This window comes from Rhinatrema bivittatum, chromosome 11 (assembly GCF_901001135.1).
Source record: "Rhinatrema bivittatum chromosome 11, aRhiBiv1.1, whole genome shotgun sequence".
NCBI lineage: Eukaryota > Metazoa > Chordata > Amphibia > Gymnophiona > Rhinatrematidae > Rhinatrema > Rhinatrema bivittatum.
In genome coordinates, this window is record NC_042625.1 from 88,545,292 (window position 1) to 88,564,106 (window position 18,815).

Genomic DNA, 18,815 nt, shown 5'->3' on the forward strand with positions numbered 1-18,815 from the left:
CATTTTTTCAAAACGACAATGGATATAACATGGCAAAAGGCCCCCTCTAAGGCAGAGGTTTTCAACTCACTCCTAGCCAGTCGGGTTTTCAGGATCTCCACAATGAATATGCATGAGGCAGATTTGTATATAATGGACACAGTGCATGCAAATCTCTCTCATGCACATTCACTGTGGATATCCTAAAAACCAGACTGGCTAGATGTGGCCCAAGGAATGGGTTGAGAACCACTGGTCTAGGGGACCAGGGCCCAGTGTTCCAACCTTAAGACAGCTTGGAGTGAAACAAAAAAATGTTACCTTAGTCTAATTACTATTACTGTATCAACTGTAATGGTTCTTCCTTCACTGCTAAATCCCCCAGCAGCCCCTAGCCCTTCCTCCTGTACAAACCAAGAATCCTCTTCCCTTTCCTATGCAGAGGAGACACCGGTCACAACCGTGACATGGGAGGGGGGAGACCCTGCCTTAGCAAACTGGGCCCTGGAAGGTGACAGAGCAATGTGTGGAGACAGACAAGGACATGGCGGAAATATTAAACTTCTTCAGTTCGGTGTTCACTAAAGAAGACCCTGGAGAAGGACCGATGCTGGTTGACAAGACCGTAGAAGGGAATGGGTTAGACACAACTCCTTTTACAGAAGAGTATGGAAGGGAGGAGCTAGGAAAACTGAACATGGAGAAGTCCATGGGGCCTGATGAGGTTCATCCCAGGATACTGAGGGAGCTCAGAGATGTTCTCCTGTTCAATAGATCCCTGGAAACGGGAGTGGTGCTGCGAGATTGGAAAAGAGCGGCTGTGGTCTCACTTCATAACAGTGGGAGTAGAGAGGAGGCTGGAAAGTATAGGCCGGTTAGCCTGACCTCGGTGGTGGGAAATTAAATGGAGACGCTGCTGAAAGAAAGGATGCTGAACTATCTACAATCCAGTAAGTGGAAATGAAATAAGTAGATGTTTTCTATATTAACAGTAAGGAAAAATATTACCCCTGCCTTGCAGTGTTGCATGGTTTGTTGTATAAGAAATGGGGATGTTGTCAGTCAAGTGACTTGATGGCTGACCACTCCAAAATGCTGTCTTAATATCCAGTAGAATCGGTGCTGAGGGCCCAGCCTAGGAATTCCCTTACAAACTTTGCTTCAGAAATCCTCATATCATCTGAAGATGTCAGTCTGTCTCTAACTGGAGCTTCATCTGTCCATCTGGGAGCAACAAGCATCTGACTCGCTATAATTCTATCAGTCCCCTTTCCGCGCTCTCCTTCCTGGATCTTCCTCACATTCTGCCCTGGACCTCATACACTGCTGTTTAAGCCACACTTCACCTCCATCCCGGTAGAAGGCTTAAGTCATGGTACAATGAGTAAGACCACAAGAACCTGTCAAAGCACATTTAAGATGAGTTTCAGTTCAAAGCCCTCAATACCTCTCGTTTATATTTGCTTGTATTTTATTATTAACGAGGCAATACGAGGAACAGCTCCCAGAACTCTGGTCACGTCCATGGCAGGAAGTTGCAGTGGAGGATAAGTCCCAGCAGCCAGTAGGAGAGGAAGTATCCCAGAATGCACTTGGTGATGGCCGGGCACGTTCTCCAGCGCAGCAGCGAGTTCAGCAGGGGGTTTGCAGAATATCCCTTCCCAGATCGTGCAGGTTGGCGGGGATCAGAGGTTCCTGGAGCCCCTCTATTCCACAGTGCCGGGTCGTTGTCCTGAAGCAAGTGGGCGGAGAACCAGTAGAGGAGAGGGGAGGATGAACCCAGGAATCTGGTGAGAACCTGGAGATCCCAGAATAAGTCAAATATCAGTCACAGAGAAGAGATTCAACCTTGCTATTTGATTCTTTTCTTTTTTTGGGGGGGAGGGGGGGGTGTCCCTAGATGTTTTCTCCTGCTCCTTCCGGTTTCCAGCTTTATTAGGCTATGATGCCATAAGCCTTCCTTCACAACTTCCCAGGACCCCCCACCACTCCCAGCATACAATTCTATAACCCTGCATCTAACCCAGCCGCTGCAGTGACAGCACTTGGCTAGGGGCATCAGACCACAGCTCCCTCCAGAACCTGGTGCACGTGCACTCTGAGTCCGGCCAGTAGGCGTTAGCCCTGAGCGCTGGCCGAGAGAAATGTCCCTCCTCAGCATCTCCGGGCTCTGGCTGGCCCAGGGACACTGAACTTGGGTCCTTCTGCAGGGAAGTGCACAGGTCCAGCACGGGGCTGGCCTGTCCTTGCTATTTCTGAAGCAGCACCGGGGGGGGGGGCAATCTCCTTTCTTCCACAGACACAGTTCAGCAGGAATCCTCAATCCATGCCTTTGTTTATCAGGTTTCTGCACAGGTTAAAAGCTTCCTGCAGGCAGAGTCCTGCTTTTTGTTTATATGTGGTCTCCCTATTTCATTTTATTTAACGAGCATGTTATTTTTTAGATTAGGTAAATCCCTGGCTGTCATTTGTTAGCTCTGGTCGTATACTATTTTATATGCTGCTCTGTTTGTATGTTTTATTTGTACCTGCATCGTAATTTGTAGAGGCAAGTTAAGAAATCAATAAATCAAATCAAAATCATATGGAAAAACCCCACATAGGATTTCTCGCAGGGTATCTGCGAAAGAAAAACTTCCAGCCCACTTATCAGCACTGTGCAGTCAGTAATTTTAACATAAAGGAAAAATAAGAGAGATCAAAAATCATTCTGTACTAGTTCACAGGTTGGCTTAAAAATACCACCTCAATCCTAGAACGTCTAGGGAGATCTAAAAATCACTTGTCCTACAGCTCAGCTCAAGAGCCCCCTAAAAACCAACTGCCGGTGTTCAGAGACCACCTAAAACTACTCTGCCAGCACGACATTCCCACTCCCCACTCAACAGCCCCTACAATCTCACTTGCTCAGTCTCCAGTTCGGTAGCACCTCTAGATGCCACTGTGCTGGCTTGTTCCAATCTGTGGCCCTTTCTGTCAAAATAACCAGTGACTGGGGGTGTGTATGCTGACCGCTTTGATTGGGGCACCCCCTGCAACTCCTAAATAACTCCTTACCTGCACATGCATACAGAGAAGTCCGAACAGCAGGAGCACCAAGGCGTGGATCACATATACAAAGACCCTGGAACTGTGGAACCCGCTCACAATCTTGTCCGACGCCGTGTTTAGTGCCTTCCGCCTCTGCAAACCAAGCTTCAGACAAAACCAGGGGTCTGCAGCCACGTACACCCAGGTGGCCCACGAGGTCAGTGCGACAACCGGCAAGGCCAGCAGGAAGTTAGGAGCCTGCCGGGGGCTGAAGTACCTCAGGAGCCCCACGTTCCAGTACGCATCCTGGATATAGGTGTAGGCTATAGGGTACCTTTGAAAACACCAGCTAGGCAAATCTCCATCTGCAACTCGGTACCCCTTATCCAAGGCCAGCTGCAACAAGGGCTCCGGGAGAGCTTGCTTCAGGCTAGCATCGGCACCACAGAAAGTCAGATAGGCATAGTACTGGAACAGAGCAAAAGGCAGAGCAAGTGCAAACGTCCCCGAAAGCACAGAGGATATGGAGCCGAGTAGGTGTCCCACCAGCTGAGGTAGCCTGGCTGAGGAGCTCAGGTATGAGTGGAGTCCAAGGATGAGGTGTTTACATTGGGAGTGGAGGAGAAACCCGATATTGATGATCCCATTGGAGCGCACCCCTGTGGCCAACGAGAAGAGCAGGCAACTAGCCACACGCCACCCCTTCTCCAACTGCCACATGCCACTGAAGGCCAGGAAGGCAAATAAGCTTTCGGAGTAGCCGGCAGCCATGAAGACATTGGCAGGCGTAAGGCAGAAGAGCAGGGAGGCGAGGAAGGCTCTCCTGCGGCACTGCAGCACCGCGCAGCCCAGGCGATAGAGGGCCGCAGCCGCCAGAGCAGAGAAGGTGGCGTTCAGCAGCGCTGCCGCGAGGATCAAGCCGCTGCGGAGGCACAGAAGCCCCTGCAAGGGCCCCAGGACGAGCTCGGCAGCCGCCCGCACGCACAGCGGGAACACAGGGAAGAAGGCCAGGTTGTGCTCGTACAGGTAGCCGTGTTCAGCGATGAACAGAAAGTGCTCTGCATCCCAGCGGGTCAGGCCCCCCAGCAGCAGCTCCACTAACAGGTCACCGCGCCCGGGCACGGACAAGCGGGGAGGATGGAAGGCATCCGCGGCGTGATCCGGGATCAGGAGATTAAACAGTGCCTACAAAGAAATCCACTCACAGTTAAGAATAGCAAATGCCAGCACTGCAGCAAAGACCAAACAAGAGCAGCAAGGCACGGAACGGTGGCCGTCCCGGCGTGGCTCTCACATCCCTCAGCTGTGCTCTGATGCCACAGGTCAGAACCTGTGACTTCAAGTCAGTGAGGGCCCTTCTGCTCCATGTCAAAACCACCAAGTTCTGTTTTAAACCCCTTTCCTGCCCAAGCTCCATGTCACAACTGATGCAAGTTAAGAGCAGGGGCAGGAGTGGAAATATATCCATACAATTTAAATACCAGTCAAAATGTGTTTAGAAGACAGAGAAACGTTTTACCATGTTTTTTCTTGCCTTTTTTTTTTTTTTTTTACTCTTGTCATTTTTGCTATTTTTAAATTATTTTTTTCTTTTTTTGTGTATTTTGTTTATCTTTTAGTTTAATGTTTTATATATTCTTTTTTTTTGGGGGGGGGGGGGGGGGGGGGCTTTTCTGAATTTTAGGCACCCAGGTGGTTAAGGGGATGTGAGATCTGCAATGTCACGACTGCGGAGACCTTTCCTTACAATCTCCTAGTTTACTGGTCAAGTGTCATCATATGATTAAAGCCCAGAAGACGATCAATTAATTTAAGGTGAGCGATCTACTGATTTTCCTACCAAAGGTATGCTGCGCTACCGGAGCAGAGGAGTACTCAGTGGCTAGAGCAGCAGGCTGAGGACCAAGGAAGCCAGGTCCTCAGCAGGTTCAATCCTGCTTCTCCCACTGATGTCTCTCGTGACCTTGGGCAAGTCACTACACCCTCTCTCTAGACTCGGGTGCAACTTAGATTGCAAACCCTCTGGAGACAGGGGAATACCGGAGAAATTACTTACCTGATAATTTAATTCTCCTTAGTGTAGACAGATGGACTCAGGACCAATGGGTATCGTGTACTCCTGCTAGCAGTTGGAGACGGATCAGATTTCAATCTGACGTCAGCCCTAGTACATATTAACCCTGCAGGAAGCTCTGCTCTTCAGTATTCTCCTCGAAAAGCAATGACTGAATAACTTGGTTAACTTGAACTGGTTGATGTGGATATAGCTGGAGACCGCCAGTGCACTTCAACCAAGAAATGCCGACGCCCGGTAGGTATGGGTGTCCTAGTTAGAGGGAAGCTTGGCTTACCCATGTTTGTCTTGCTCTCGGGGAATTGTCACCTGAGGTTTCCGTGATTGTCGGCAGCCGTGGGCGGGATGCTGAGTCCATCTGTCTACACTAAGGAAAACGAAATTATCTGGTAAGTAATTTCTCCATTTCCTAGCGTGTAGCAGATGGACTCAGGACCAATGGGATGTATAAAAGCTACTCCCGAACCCGATGGGAGGCTGCCCGTGGCCCACTTAGTACTGCCCTTGCGAATGCTGTGTCCTCCCGGGCCTGAACATCCAGATGGTAGAACCCAGAGAAGGTATGAATGGAGGACCATGTCGCCACCCGACAGATCTCGGCGGGTGACAGGACCCATTCCACTAGAGCCCAGGACACTGCCTGGGCTCTAGTGGAATGGGCCTTGACTTGTAGAGGTGGAGGCTTGCCTGCCTCTACGTAGGCCACCTTGATGATTTCTTTGATCCAGCGGGCTATGGTTGCTCGCGAGGCCACTTCCCCTTATTTCTTCCTGCTGTGAAGGATGAACAGATGGTCCATCTTTCGTATGGATTCCGACCTTTCCAGATATCGAACTAGGAGTCTGCAGACGTTAAGATGGCGAAGGCGGCGAGATTCTTCTGAGTCCTTGTGCTTGTCTGGCGATGGCAGCGAGATGGTTTGGTTTAGATGGAAGTGAGAAACCACTTTTGGGAGGAAGGAGAGGACCATGCGTAGCTGTATGGATCCCGGTGTGAACCTGAGGAAGGGTTTTCGACAGGACAGTGCTTGAAGCTCGGAGATGCGACGGGCCGAACAGACTGCCACTAGAAATGCAGTCTTCAATGTTAGTAGTCGGAGGGACAGACCGCGGGTGGGTCTGAAGGAGGCTCTTGCTAGGAAGTCTAGGACTAGATTGAGATTCCATAAAGGTACCGGCCACTTTAGGGGTGGTCGGATCTGTTTGACCCATTTCAGGAAGCGGGAGAAGTCTGGGTGAGAGGCTAGGCTTCCGCCCCCCACCTTAGCGAGCAGGCCAACGCGGTCACCTGCACCTTGATGGAGTTGAGACACAACCCCTTCTGTAAGCCGTTCTGCAGGAATTCCGGAATCTGGACTGTCCGCGGGAGGATGTCGCGGTCTTCACACCAGGCTTTGAATATTCTCCATATTCGTATGTAGGTTAGAGACGTGGAAAACTTGCGTGCTCGGAGCACAGTGTCAATCACCGCCCACCCCCTCCCCAGAGTATCTGCTCTTCCTCAGGCGTGTCCTCTCAATGGTCAGACCGTAAGAGAGAATAGAGTTGAAGCAGATCCCTGTGAGGAGGGAGAGGGAGAGGGCTCCCTGTCAGTAGTCTTCGCATGTCTGCGTACCACGGTCTTCTTGGCCAGTCTGGGGCCACTAGAAGTACTGTTCCCCTGTGGTGTTCTATCTTGCGGATGATTCCGCCCAGTAGCAGCCACGGTGGGAAGGCACATTGGAGGATTTCCTGTGGCCAGGTCTGGACGAGAGCATCGATCCCTTGGGATTGTGGTTCCCATCTGCGACTGAAGAAGTTGGGTTCTATTTCCAGGGACACCTGTTGGCTTCTGGTTCCTAACTGGCGGTTGATGTAGGCCACTGTTGTGGCGTTGTCCAACATGACTTTGACCGATTCGCCCCAGAGACTGTGATTGAATCGTAGGCAGGCTAGCCTGATTGCCCGTGCTTCCAGTCGGTTGATGTTCCATCCCGACTCTTCCTTGTCCCATTGCCCCTGGGCGGTCAGTTCCTGGCAGTGGGCTCCCCACCCTCGTAGGCTCACATGTGTGGTGAGCAGGATCCAGGTTGGCGGGGATAGCTTTACTCCCTTGCTCAGATGGTCTTCTTTTAGCCACCATTGTAGCTGGGTTCGAACTTCCTCCAGGAGCTGGAGGCAAATGGAGTAATTCTGGGACATCGGATTCCATCGTGACAGTAGGGAACGCTGTGGGGGGGGGGGCGCATGTGAGCTCTTGCCCATGGGACCACTTCCAGTGTGGATGTCATAAGACCGAGGACTTGGAGGTAGTCCCACACCTTGGGGCGAAGACTGCTTAACAGGTTTCGCAATCGGTTCATCAGTTTTGTCCTCCTTGTAAGAGTCAGAATGACCTTGTCTTGTCTGGTGTCGAACCGGACTCCCAGGTATTCCCCAGATTGGGAGGGCTGCAGACATCTCTTGTTTGTGTTGACCACCCACCTGAGGTTCTTCAGTAGAATTTTGACTCTGGTGGTGAAGGGAAAATACCTTCACCGCCGTGCTCGAGATTGCACCCGCTGCCTCTCAGCCTCACCCGATGTTGGGGGCTAGGTCCTTGCCGAGGGTCGGCCACCGGTCCGAGGCTTACCTCCGAGGGATTGCAGAAATCACATCGGGAATTCTCAACTGGGGAAGGGACCCAATGGGTGTCACCGCAGGAGAGCGGGGCTCGTCTGTAGAGGTAAGATTTCTTATTTTGGTTTTCCTTGTTACAATTACTCTAACGCTGTACTAGCCTGCATAGAGTCCCTAAATGCTATGGAGACAGAAAATACTGAACAGCTGCACTTCCTGCAGGGGTATATGTACTAGGGCTGACGTCAGATTGAAATCTGATCCTTCTCCAACTTCTATCAGGAGCACACGATACCCATTGGTCCTGAGTCCATCTGCTACATGGTAGGAAATTGTAGGACCTGAACTGTCGTTTGCCTTGAGGCTGGATTTGCAAACGGAAAGTAATTTAAATCTAAACCCAACTTAATGAAGGGAGCCGAACTCTGGAAAGAGTCACAAATGAACAATTAGTCCAAGGAACAAGTCTCACTCACAGTTTGTTTCATCTATTAAGTGAAACTTCAGCTCAGAAACTTCTTACCAGTTGTTGCTTTTAAATGATTTCTATTCTGTGGGTGCTGCAAGAAGGCTCTGCATTTCACTGTTCTTTTTTTGGTGTGTGTTGCTCAGCTCACTGTCATGTTTCTTCCGAAATCCCATAGAACTGTCTGGCTGCAGCGTGGTGTGCTGCATTGCTTGGGGAGGGGGGAGCGCGACACGACCCGCACGTGTGGTTCTGTCTCACCTGCAGTAGCAGGGTCAGGCAGCGGCTCCTCAGCGCAAACCTGAGCACCTCCAGCAGGAAGGGGTCCCGCAGCTCCGGCAACATTGTCGTCCCCCCCTTCACATCCCTGCTGTCATCTACCCAGGAACCTCTTCAGGATCCCAGCCCTGAAAGAAACAGAGAAGAGGAAAGGGAGATCTCAGGCTGGGGCTCTGCTCTTGCACAAAGTTTACAGGCAGCTTACTAATCTCCGAAACCAGGCTGAAGCTGGGGGGGGGGGGGGGGGGAAAGAACGGGGACACCCAGCAAAAAATAAGTATCTGGCTTCTGTTCCGGCGGCAGCAGCAGGTCTGTGAGGTGCACCCAGCTTTGCTCGATAAAAAACCCTGCATTTACCAGGGATGCAGACAGCAGCTCTGGAACTGGAAGCAGCCAAAGCAATCCAGCGGTGCAGGAGCAGCCGAAACCTTGAGACGCCGGGTGTTATTTACTGAACAGCTATGGACTCAAAAGAGAGCCGAGGGTTCGTTTATCCAGTATGGAGCATCTTACCAGATGTTTATTAGCAACATTTAATGATTTCAATACTGAATAGCAAACTGTACTGACTGACAATGCTCGGTGATGAGGGGCAGACTTAGAGAGAGGTGGAATGTGTATGCGACATTCTTATGCCCTGGAGCTCCTGGTTCAGCACCATGGGCGTGATCCACCCCCCCCCACCGCTTAGGACTTCAAAAACCTTTCTGGCAATAAACTGATTCATCAGCTTGGGTGGGTCAAACTAATTGTATCCCAAATTTAAAAAAAAAAAAAAAAAAAAGAGTCCAAGGGGCCCTGCGCAGCTGGGAAGATCCAATTAAGCTCCCTTTGCTTTGGATTGTAGGCCCACCCCCTGCTTCCTGTTGCACCAGGCGTGTAAATTCCCCAGTGCAGGGGGCTCCCATTTCTTCTGAACTGGACCCTCCCGCCCTCTATTGGTGGCCCTTAATTTGAACTTATGTCGCTGCCTGGCTAATGCATTTCCAGTTTTGTCACGGTATGCATAAGGCTCACTGTACCTTTTCAGACGTGAGGCCTTCCAGTGAGCAGTCTTGCTCCTCTAAAACAGATCAGACTATTTGCCCTCTGGGGGAGTGAGCACTAAGCGTTTGCTGCGCTCTCACCCACTACTGCCTGCACCGCTCTCAGAATACACCCTTCAATTTTCTGCCTTCCACAGCAATCTTACACTATTAGATTGGCATCTAAAAGATTCCTTCCTTCATTAATTCTTCACATTAAATATTATCTTTTATGTACATTTTGGGGTCTATGTATAAGCTGTATGTTGAAATTCAGCACACAGTTTCTAATTGTAGGTGCTAAAAAACATTTAACTCCCGATGCAGTATCGGGAGTTTAAAAGGCACACAGATACAAAAATGTGACCACAAACCTGAGTCAAAATATGCGCTCAGCCTTTTCCATAGGCAGAGTGCACATTTTAACTTGGAGGGATAAACGGAGTCTCGAGACAAGGAGAAATCATTGTTTTGTGTGCATAAAAGTCTTTTGTGTGCACAAACATGAATTGTGCTTGTTCTGTGCACACAAATCATGAGGCAGGAAAGGGAAAAGCAGAGCTTGGGGACAGGGACTGTGGGAGAGGAAGTAAGGGGACACCGGGCTGAAACCCCTGCGGGCTGCTCTTTCCCTCATACACACACTTTGTAGGCAGCTTTCTCACAAAAAGGAAGATTTCCAGCACCCTCCTATCCAAGAGAGGATTAGTCTGTTCTTTTAGAGTTGCAGGGAAGGAGAAGGTGAATATCTGGAAGGAGGGAGAGGACGAGGGGTGATGGAGTCATTTTTTGTTACTTTGGCTGAGGATGTTTGCAGAGGAGAGGCTGTATGGATTCAGAATTCTCACCCAGACACAGACTAGTTTGAAGGCCACAGGTCCCCTCTAGTGAATTCCTATTTACTGTTTTGCACTGTGAAATGCTTATGAAAAGGCAAGAATCTGTTTATTTTAGTTATTCCAGTAGGTCTATGATGGGAAAGCAAGCGATTAACTTATACTAAAGCCTGAGAGAGAGTGAAGGCCACGCAGCTGTGCCTGAAATTGATAAGAACTCAGAGGGAGGGAACATCGCTGCTTTTCCCAAGCATTTTAGGAGAAATAACAACCAGAGAGAGCGAGAGCGCGCTTCTGGATGTGATAGCACAGGCTGATCCTTTGGAAACATGTAAGCTTTTTATATCTATGTAGCAATTGTCATTATCTACCATTACTACCTCTGTGCGATCTGATTTTATTTATTCTATACTCCTATTGCTCAAAAACTAATTTTTCTATGTACCTGGAACCGTGATGTACTGAATCAAAGTTTGTGTAGGGAATACGCTCCTGGGTTCAAGCCCCCAGGTATAATCCCAGTAATTGTGTGTGTTTATATTGGGCAAACCCCCGAGGTAGTCCTGTGTGCCCGCAGGTGATAAGCCCCTCAGGTAGCCCCCAGTGTACACCTCAGTGAGATTAGCCACCCAGGTCAGAGACCCTGGGCAGAATGCCAGTGTGCAAGGTCTGAACCCTGAACAGGGAGGCATTTTAAAAATGTTTAATGGAGAAAGCAAGAGGAAAGGAAGATTTATATGCAAAAATCACTTTGTGCATGGATCCAGACTGCAGATCCCCAACACCAAAACTCCTGATCAGCCCCTCACTAATACTAGCACCAGAAACTCTACACCACAGCTGACCAGGAGTAAAGTTTCCAGCCTTAACAGAACATGAGTCAAGCCAGTGCACCTCTCTGCATTGGGGGGAGGAATAATGAATGCCATAAGTATGAGATTTGCATGACAGGGCGCTGTTATGCACATATCTTTTGTCGGTAAAACTCCATGCTGAGCACACGTTATAACATCAGCCCCTTTGACTCTTTTTTTTTCCCCTCCAATGTCTGGGTCTCTGTGTAAAAAGAAATAAAAAGTTGATTTTATTGTATTGTAGGTGTCAATATCAGTCTTCCTTCCATTCCCCTTCTCGCAACTTCTACAGCCGGGGAACCAAGTGAAAGGCCAGAGCACCTGAAGAGTAGTACTGGCTGTTCAGCCCCAGGGGGAGCTCTCTGCTCACTCTACACAGAATGAATGCGAGAGGGGTGGGGCAATCCCTGTCTTCAGCCAATCAGACATGGAAAAGCCTGGTAAAACAATCTTTCTACTCAATGCATATGTGAAACTATTTCTAGGGCTGCAGTTCTAGGATATAATCAATACATCTGAAATTGCACGGAGAGGGCAGGGAAGTACAGAATAATGCACAAAGCATGTCGCCTTACTGAAAGATTTCAGGCCACTGGCATTTTAAGAACAAATTCTGCAATGGCAGAACTGAGGGTTTGGGGTTTGGTTTTTTTTACTTTTAACAGTAGTGAACCAAATGTGAAACGCACACTGTAATGGTTTCTCCTGCCACTGTGCCAAAAAACTAAATTACATCCCGAACACGATGCCAGCCTTCCCTAAGCTTTTTTTTTTTTTTTTTTACCTCTTTTGGGCATTTAAAATGTGTTTTCCAGTTATTGCTTTGCTGCAATAGCCAAAGCTGGAGCAAACAAAAGAGAACATCTCCTTTCTAGGTTGAAAACCCACTCCTCGTCAGATGTAAGAAATGCACTTCGCACATTGGTGAAAAGTCATGCGTTGTCATGGTGCTCTCTTCATTACACAAGGGAAAGAAGGAGGCAAACACACAGATCATTCTGGTTCCGGCTGTGTTATGGACAGGAAGAGGTTCCCTCTGCAGAGAATGACATCTGTTTCAGGCTCTGCATCTAAAAGAAGTTTGTAGGAAGGTTTGGTCACGGCCCCTGGTTTCCTGAGGCAGCTCAAGGATAGATTCTGTAGCAGGAAGCAGAATATTCGGTGGCAATTTGGCAACATATTTGCATATGAAATAAAATTCAATATGATTTTACTTTATAAAAATTAAGTTGTTTTCTGACATCGCTTGTGTATCTGAATAATTTATTTTGTTCTTTAAATTTCTGGAGGTGGAGGACAAGGAATCTTAGTGATCAGTGCAGGGAAGGGAACTCCATGCCTGGGGCCTGGGGATGCGATACTGGAGAGGAAGATGAGAGATGGAATCCAAGATCCCCTCTCCTCTCCCCAGCTGACAGTGAATCCCCCCCTCACACACATGCACACAAGCCCCCTGTGCTAATCCTCTCACATGCACATGCCAACTTTCTAGTACATGCGAAAAAACAGATAGCAAGCGTGTATGAGATACACGCATACTATCTTTTTCACATATACTAGAAGGTCAGTGAGGTATGCATATACCACCGAAATGGCTGAAATTAATACACGTTCCTACTCTGTATGCAGCTCAGGATTTCAAAAACATGCCCGACAAGTAAAAACACCTACCCTCCACTAACCTCGAATATTAATGACGAGACATTCATTTTCAAAGCTTATGACGCAGTAACCTAAGCAAAATAATATTAAAAAGAACTTATCTGAAACTTATGACTCAATTCTTAAATATTAGTGGTAGTATCATCTTAACAGCACTGCAGGTGCAACTTCCTTTTCAACTAAAATAGTCAAATAAACGTACCTTTCTCTCACTCCAAGTGATGCTTCTTTCAGTTTCTGATATTCAAAATGCCAATCTGATGTTTCTACAATATAAGCCAAAAAGAGTAAGCTATATTTTCAAAACTGGCAGCACAGCATGATTCTGCAGCCTGTCTCTTGCATATGAGCATTATCAAACTCTTGAGGCCTGCTAATTCTATCTCCAACCACAAAACAGAAAAAAATGTTGACAGCAAGGCAGAACATTCCCTAAACACAAATATGCCATCTTCCCTACCTATAAACAAATTGCTAACTGCATAAGTTATTGTAGATTACTTATTTCAATAGCGCTGTTTGACTTGCATCTGGTGAACACATATGCTTCACTTACGTATCTGGCACATTCCGCAGCCAACACAAACCTCACCCGTCTTGCATATTCAGAAATCCACAAAACTCACACCTACACATACCCAGTTTACGGATACATTAGCCTCACTCCTATATCTTGTTTACTTGAGTAGCTAGAAACATAAATCTCAGGAGATAAATGGCTTTTTTACACTGTGTCCCATCCATTGAAAAAGCTCTTGGGTGTGTATGATACATATGTGGTACTAAATGGAAATCTCTCATGGGGATTTTCTGCCCTTGTAGGGTGGATCCATTATGCTTTTCAGGAGCTATCAGCCAAGTCAATCAAAATGAAAATAAACATTCCCAGAGAAAAGCTACCTTTCCATTTATCACCAATACTTATTGTTTAATTTTGTAATTACTACCTGCATGTACAGTAAGTCCCTAGTGTGCTTGGTACAAAATGGCTTCCAATCTCTTTAATTTTAATAGCCCAGCTTTGAGTCCTGAACCCCTGCTATTGCAAAAGATGATGAGCTCTATTTGGGCTGGCCAACTTGTCCTTCAGAGCCATAAACTGGTCAGGTTTTCAGAATATTCATAATGAATATGCACATATTTGCAAACAGGGAGCACATGCAAAGCTATCTTATGCATATCCATTGGAGATATCCAGGCTGGTTTGTGGTTTTTGAGAATTGGAAATCCCTGGCATTATCTTGACAGTTTAAAGGCAAAGAAGTGTGTTGCAAACTGTTCAGTGGTCTGATGATTCATATAGAAGTCAATAAATAACTATATGCAATTTGTATTTAACAAAATTTAATAAGTGACAATTGTTAAGCTCTTTGCAGTGATTTCAGGAGTCCTCTCTTGACACCCTAAGTTATGATCCTCCCTCTCTTCTACCATGCCATGCCCGGTCATCCAAAAGTGAAATAATGTGCTATAAATATCTTTTCACTGAATTGTTGCCAGCTCTGTTCCATGTAATGAAACACTTGCATAAAACAGTTTAACAAAAATCTAGGACCCTCTCTGCAGCACATCACTAACCCTCAAGACCAGCAGGGTAAGGTGTTACGGGTAAGATAGCAGCAGAGAGTATCTCTTCCTATCACTGCAATACAAGTCCACCACGAAGAACAATAAACTGATATGTTATCATCCTCCTCTACATTCAGTTGCTATATTATTAGCAGCCTCATGGCAACTAATAAAGTAGTAGCATGATAATACCAAATTTGTTAAAAGTGCAGCGATGAAGTTGACTAGACAACACTATGCAAGTAATACTTTTGCCTTTTTAAATAACTGTGGGACTTCTGAAGTTTCCTCCCCATGCAAAAAAACATCAATGCCTTTAATAACCCAGAAAATTTATATTTTTAAAATTCATTAGTCTAATAAAAGGTATCAGCCATCTCTACCGGGATTGCCGCCACCTGAGTCAAATCATCACCAAAACTGACCCAGTTCCGGTTTTGTCCCACTATATCTACAAACTGCTTTTATATAGAGACAAAGCCGCAACCCCGGCATTAACCTTATCAGGGTGTATGGCAGATGGCAAGCGTGTATGCGAATTGATTTATAGCGTTAATAGTATAAATCACCAATTATCCTTGCTCTTGCAGCCATTCAGTACTTTTTCTTTTTTTTTAACCATTTTCTCATAGTGTGCTCTATTGCACTCTATCCTGTTACAGCTAGGTTTTATTAGATAGAATATTATGCGGCGCCCAGCTTCAGCAGGGGGCACGCGGCCCACTAACCGCTCCACACACTTCCGGCAAGGGTCGCTTCCGCCCGGAGAAAGCACATCCGGCGGGCGCGTGGAGCGCCTGCGCCATGAAACCCGGGGAAGATTTGCCGCCTTCCTAGTGCCCGCAGCTGGGCGTGGCGAAGGTCTGGCGAATGCACGAGCTGCGACTGAGAGCGGCGCGTTCGTGGGCTTCTGCTGACGGAGTGAACGCGTCTCTTAAGCGGATTGGGAGGTGGGGGCGCGTGCTGAATCCGTCTCCCCCTCTCTGCTCCTGCAGTAAGCTTGAGTACTAAGTAAACGAGGAAGTATTGCTTTCGGCGGGCGCAGCAGCAGCCTGCACCCAAACCCTCTCTCGCACAAGCACACGTTCACTCACCCCCATACGTGCTCATTCTCACAGCCCTGCACTCTCTCCCATACGCACACTCTATCATAGCCACTCACGCAGCTCCCTTTTTCGTACAGCCCACGCCTGCACCTTCATTACACGTGTACCTGCAGCTGGCTCCTCATTTCGACGCGACAAGTACTCCACTTCCTATTCCGGCTACAGCTTCGGCCCACTCGGCTCGTTTCATTTTCCCTGCCGGGCCCGCTCTCCGGCGGCGCTGCCTGCTTTTGTAATTCCTCGTTCCGCGTGGGGGAGGGGCTACACTCCACAGGCAAAGATTGGGCCTGGAGATTGTTTTTCAAAACCAACCCATCGCCTATCTGCCTCCTACGCTTACCTCGCCTCAATCTGCTACAGGCTGGTCCCAGACAGACCTGCATTAAAATACAGAATACAGATACCCGAGCAATGTACAGACAAAAACTGAACTGGAACCTACAAGAAGCCAGACCCTATATATAGGAGCATAAGCACCCCCTACAACAAAAAAACCATAAAAGCCTGCTAACTAAATAAAGGTTTCCAAACAGCTACAGAACAGAAAATCCTACACCTAAAGGCACAGGGAAATATTTATTTATTTAAAGCTTTTCTATACCAGCATTCATGATACAATCATATCATGCTGGGGTGCAATAACTTTGTTCTTTTTAACCAGTGCAGAGGAAGCAAAAAGTTACAATATAACAAGGTTGTTGAAACTGCATTAAAATATTTCCCACACCTCCATACAATATTTCACATGACACAAAAAAATAATTAAAAAAAAAATACTTTACATAGCTGAGAATTTTTTTATTCTATTCTAATCACCCACCACTATAAATAAATGTACAAACAAAAACCACCAGAAGCCAGACAGGGTATATGAAACAAAAACCATTACCATTCCTGCGAAGAACAAAAATATAAAATCATACTAAAAAAAAATGAATATTTCAATACCTGTAATAAATAGAAGATCCAATAATTAAAAACTTTAAATTTACTCTTTTGGTATATGGTAGACAATATCCAATAATTAACACAGCTAAAAAAAAATCTTGTGCTCTCCGTAGCTGGGAATATTCAATTTCCAGAAATTCTAAGATTTACAAATTTTCACCTCCTACCTCCATCCACACTGATAGAAGCACTCCTTTTTTCATATATGCACAAGGGAGTATACTCCCTCTCTCACCCACCCCACCCACCTGCACATCTCAAATCTTCAGACCTGCTGGTCTGGTCTCCAGCAGTGGCCAGTAGCTCCAATCTTCAGCTGCACTGGCCTTGTCCCTGCCTGTCTTGCTCTTGGTTGCACAGCCCCACACTTCTCTTTATCCTCCTGCAGCATGGCTGCTGCCACTCCTCCTTCAGCTGTTTTTGATTCTGGCCTTCTGTAGCAGGGCACCCAGAGTTTTCAGGTGTTAGGCCAGGGTCCTGGCAATTTGTTCAGAATTCTGGAGGCTCTGGCCCAAATCAGGAGAGGTGCAGATAGTCAGATAGCCAGTGAAGCTGCTTTTACTGGTTGAATCCTACAAGCAAGCAGGTGCATGGTGAAATCCAACAATAAACTACAAAGTCTTTAGACCTCAAAAGGTTAGAGATAAGACCCTGCATTTGTAAGATAGATTAATAAGGGTCCTGGAGCTTGGGAGGGAGGGGGGGGGGGGGGGAACCCAGCCAAGTCTTTGAAGGGCAGTTACAGATTATTAGGAATATGGAGAAACTGTTTCATACATAAAATAACATCTACTGAAAGGGGTATGAGCAGTGATGCAAAGGGAACTGCTCTGTCCTAGGGGGTGCTTTGGGACTGAAAAAGCAGAATTAGCACATAAGAGTTTAAATCAAACATATCACTCATATCTTAGGGTAGCTCCGTTTCCCTGAGTTTTTACAGATATAGGGTTCACCTAACCTGTACAGTATTATGATTGCCATATTAGTCCTCACCACTCTGTAGAAATGGGGGTCCAAAAACAAGTTGCATTAAGTTAGTCCAAGATATAGGGACTTCCAAAATTATTTGACCCCTTAAAAATATCAGATGTGTGGATTACGTATGATAGATTGGTCCAGACAGTATGTTTATTGCAAACCAGTATGCTCTGCAAGTAAGTTGGCAAAGTCAAAATTCATTCTCTCTGCCTTTTTTGTAAAATAGACAAAAAAATGGTGCTTACATAAGTATTCCACTCCTTCAGACTCCTAGGTGGTTAGAACCACTTTTTGCTGCAATAACAGTTAAGGTTGTTGAGTAAAGTTTCTACCTGCTTTTAAACACTGGGAATGATTTTTGCCCATTCTAGCTGGCAGATTTGGTTCAGGGTTGTTGGATGATGCTTATGAACTGCAATTTTCAAACAGGAGCATATGTTCTCAATTGGATTACATAAGAATATAAACTGCCATGCTGGGTCAGGCAAAGGGGCCATCATGCGGAGCATCCTGTTTCCAACAGAGGCCGAACCTGGCAAGTATTCAAAGACAAAGGAGATCTCATGCTACTGCCAGTAATAAACAGAGGCCATTCCCCAAGTCAACTTGATTAATAGCAGTTAATGGACTTCTCCTCCTAGAACCTATCCAAACCTTTTTTTAAACCCAGCTACACTAACTGCACTAACCACATCCTAGATTGAGATCTAGACTTTGACTTGGCCACTGCATTCACCTTTTGGTTGTTCAACCACACTGTGTTGCTTTGGCCTTGTGTTTGGGATCATTGTCCTACAGAAAGGTCAACATTTTCCCAAGTTTTAGGTTTCTTTTTAGTAGCTAAGCAGGTTATCTTGCAATAGCTCCCTGAATGTTGCACCATCCATTCTTCGATTTTAACATGATACCCAGTCCCTGCTGAGGAAAAGCATCCCCACACCATGATACTGCCACCCCATACTTTACTGTTGGGATGGTGTTTGCTGAGGAAGGGGTAGTGGTAGGTTTGAACTACATCTAGCATTTTGAATTTTGGCCATACATCTCCATTTTTGTCTCAGCTGACCACGAAACCTTATCACAGATTGTAGCTGGGTCAGGCTGATGCTTTCTACTTTCTAGCAGACTCCAGCTGTGCTTTGATGTGGTTTTCTTCAGTAATGGCTTCTTTCTAGCCACACTAATGCCTGGGGAAAGTGTGCAGTGACTTCCACATAACCACCCTGCAAATCTCTTGCAGAGACACCGGCTGAGACTCAGCCCAAGAGGTCACTTGAGAGAAAGTCAAGTAAGCTTGTAAACCTTCAGGCATAGGATGAGCCTTAGAAATATAATTTGACCCAATCGCTTCCTTCAGCCACCTTGTGATTGGAGCCTTTAATGCCTTATTTCCATTCTTTGGACCACTAAAC

At 46.8% G+C, this 18,815-nt stretch overlaps 1 protein-coding gene across 7 annotated transcripts; it reads right to left on the reverse strand.

The window, feature by feature from the left end:
* Positions 1–918: 918 nt before the first annotated feature.
* On the reverse strand, positions 919–16,729 carry PIGV (phosphatidylinositol glycan anchor biosynthesis class V). 7 transcript variants are annotated; one of them, XM_029619251.1, is made up of 6 exons: positions 15,585–16,729; positions 13,005–13,068; positions 11,925–12,210; positions 8,408–8,553; positions 3,037–4,194; positions 919–1,777 (listed from the first exon to the last, which is right to left on the reverse strand). In XM_029619251.1, the coding sequence occupies exons 4-6, from the start codon at positions 8,489–8,491 to the stop codon at positions 1,496–1,498; spliced, it is 1,524 nt and encodes a 507-aa protein (XP_029475111.1). In that variant the 5' UTR covers positions 8,492–8,553; positions 11,925–12,210; positions 13,005–13,068; positions 15,585–16,729; the 3' UTR covers positions 919–1,495. The 7 variants fall into 7 exon arrangements, with proteins under 7 accessions (XP_029475111.1, XP_029475109.1, XP_029475113.1 ...); XM_029619249.1 differs by having other exon boundaries at positions 11,925–12,277; XM_029619253.1 differs by lacking the exon at positions 15,585–16,729 and adding an exon at positions 15,100–15,382 and having other exon boundaries at positions 11,925–12,277.
* Between the last annotated feature and the right edge of the window lie 2,086 nt (positions 16,730–18,815).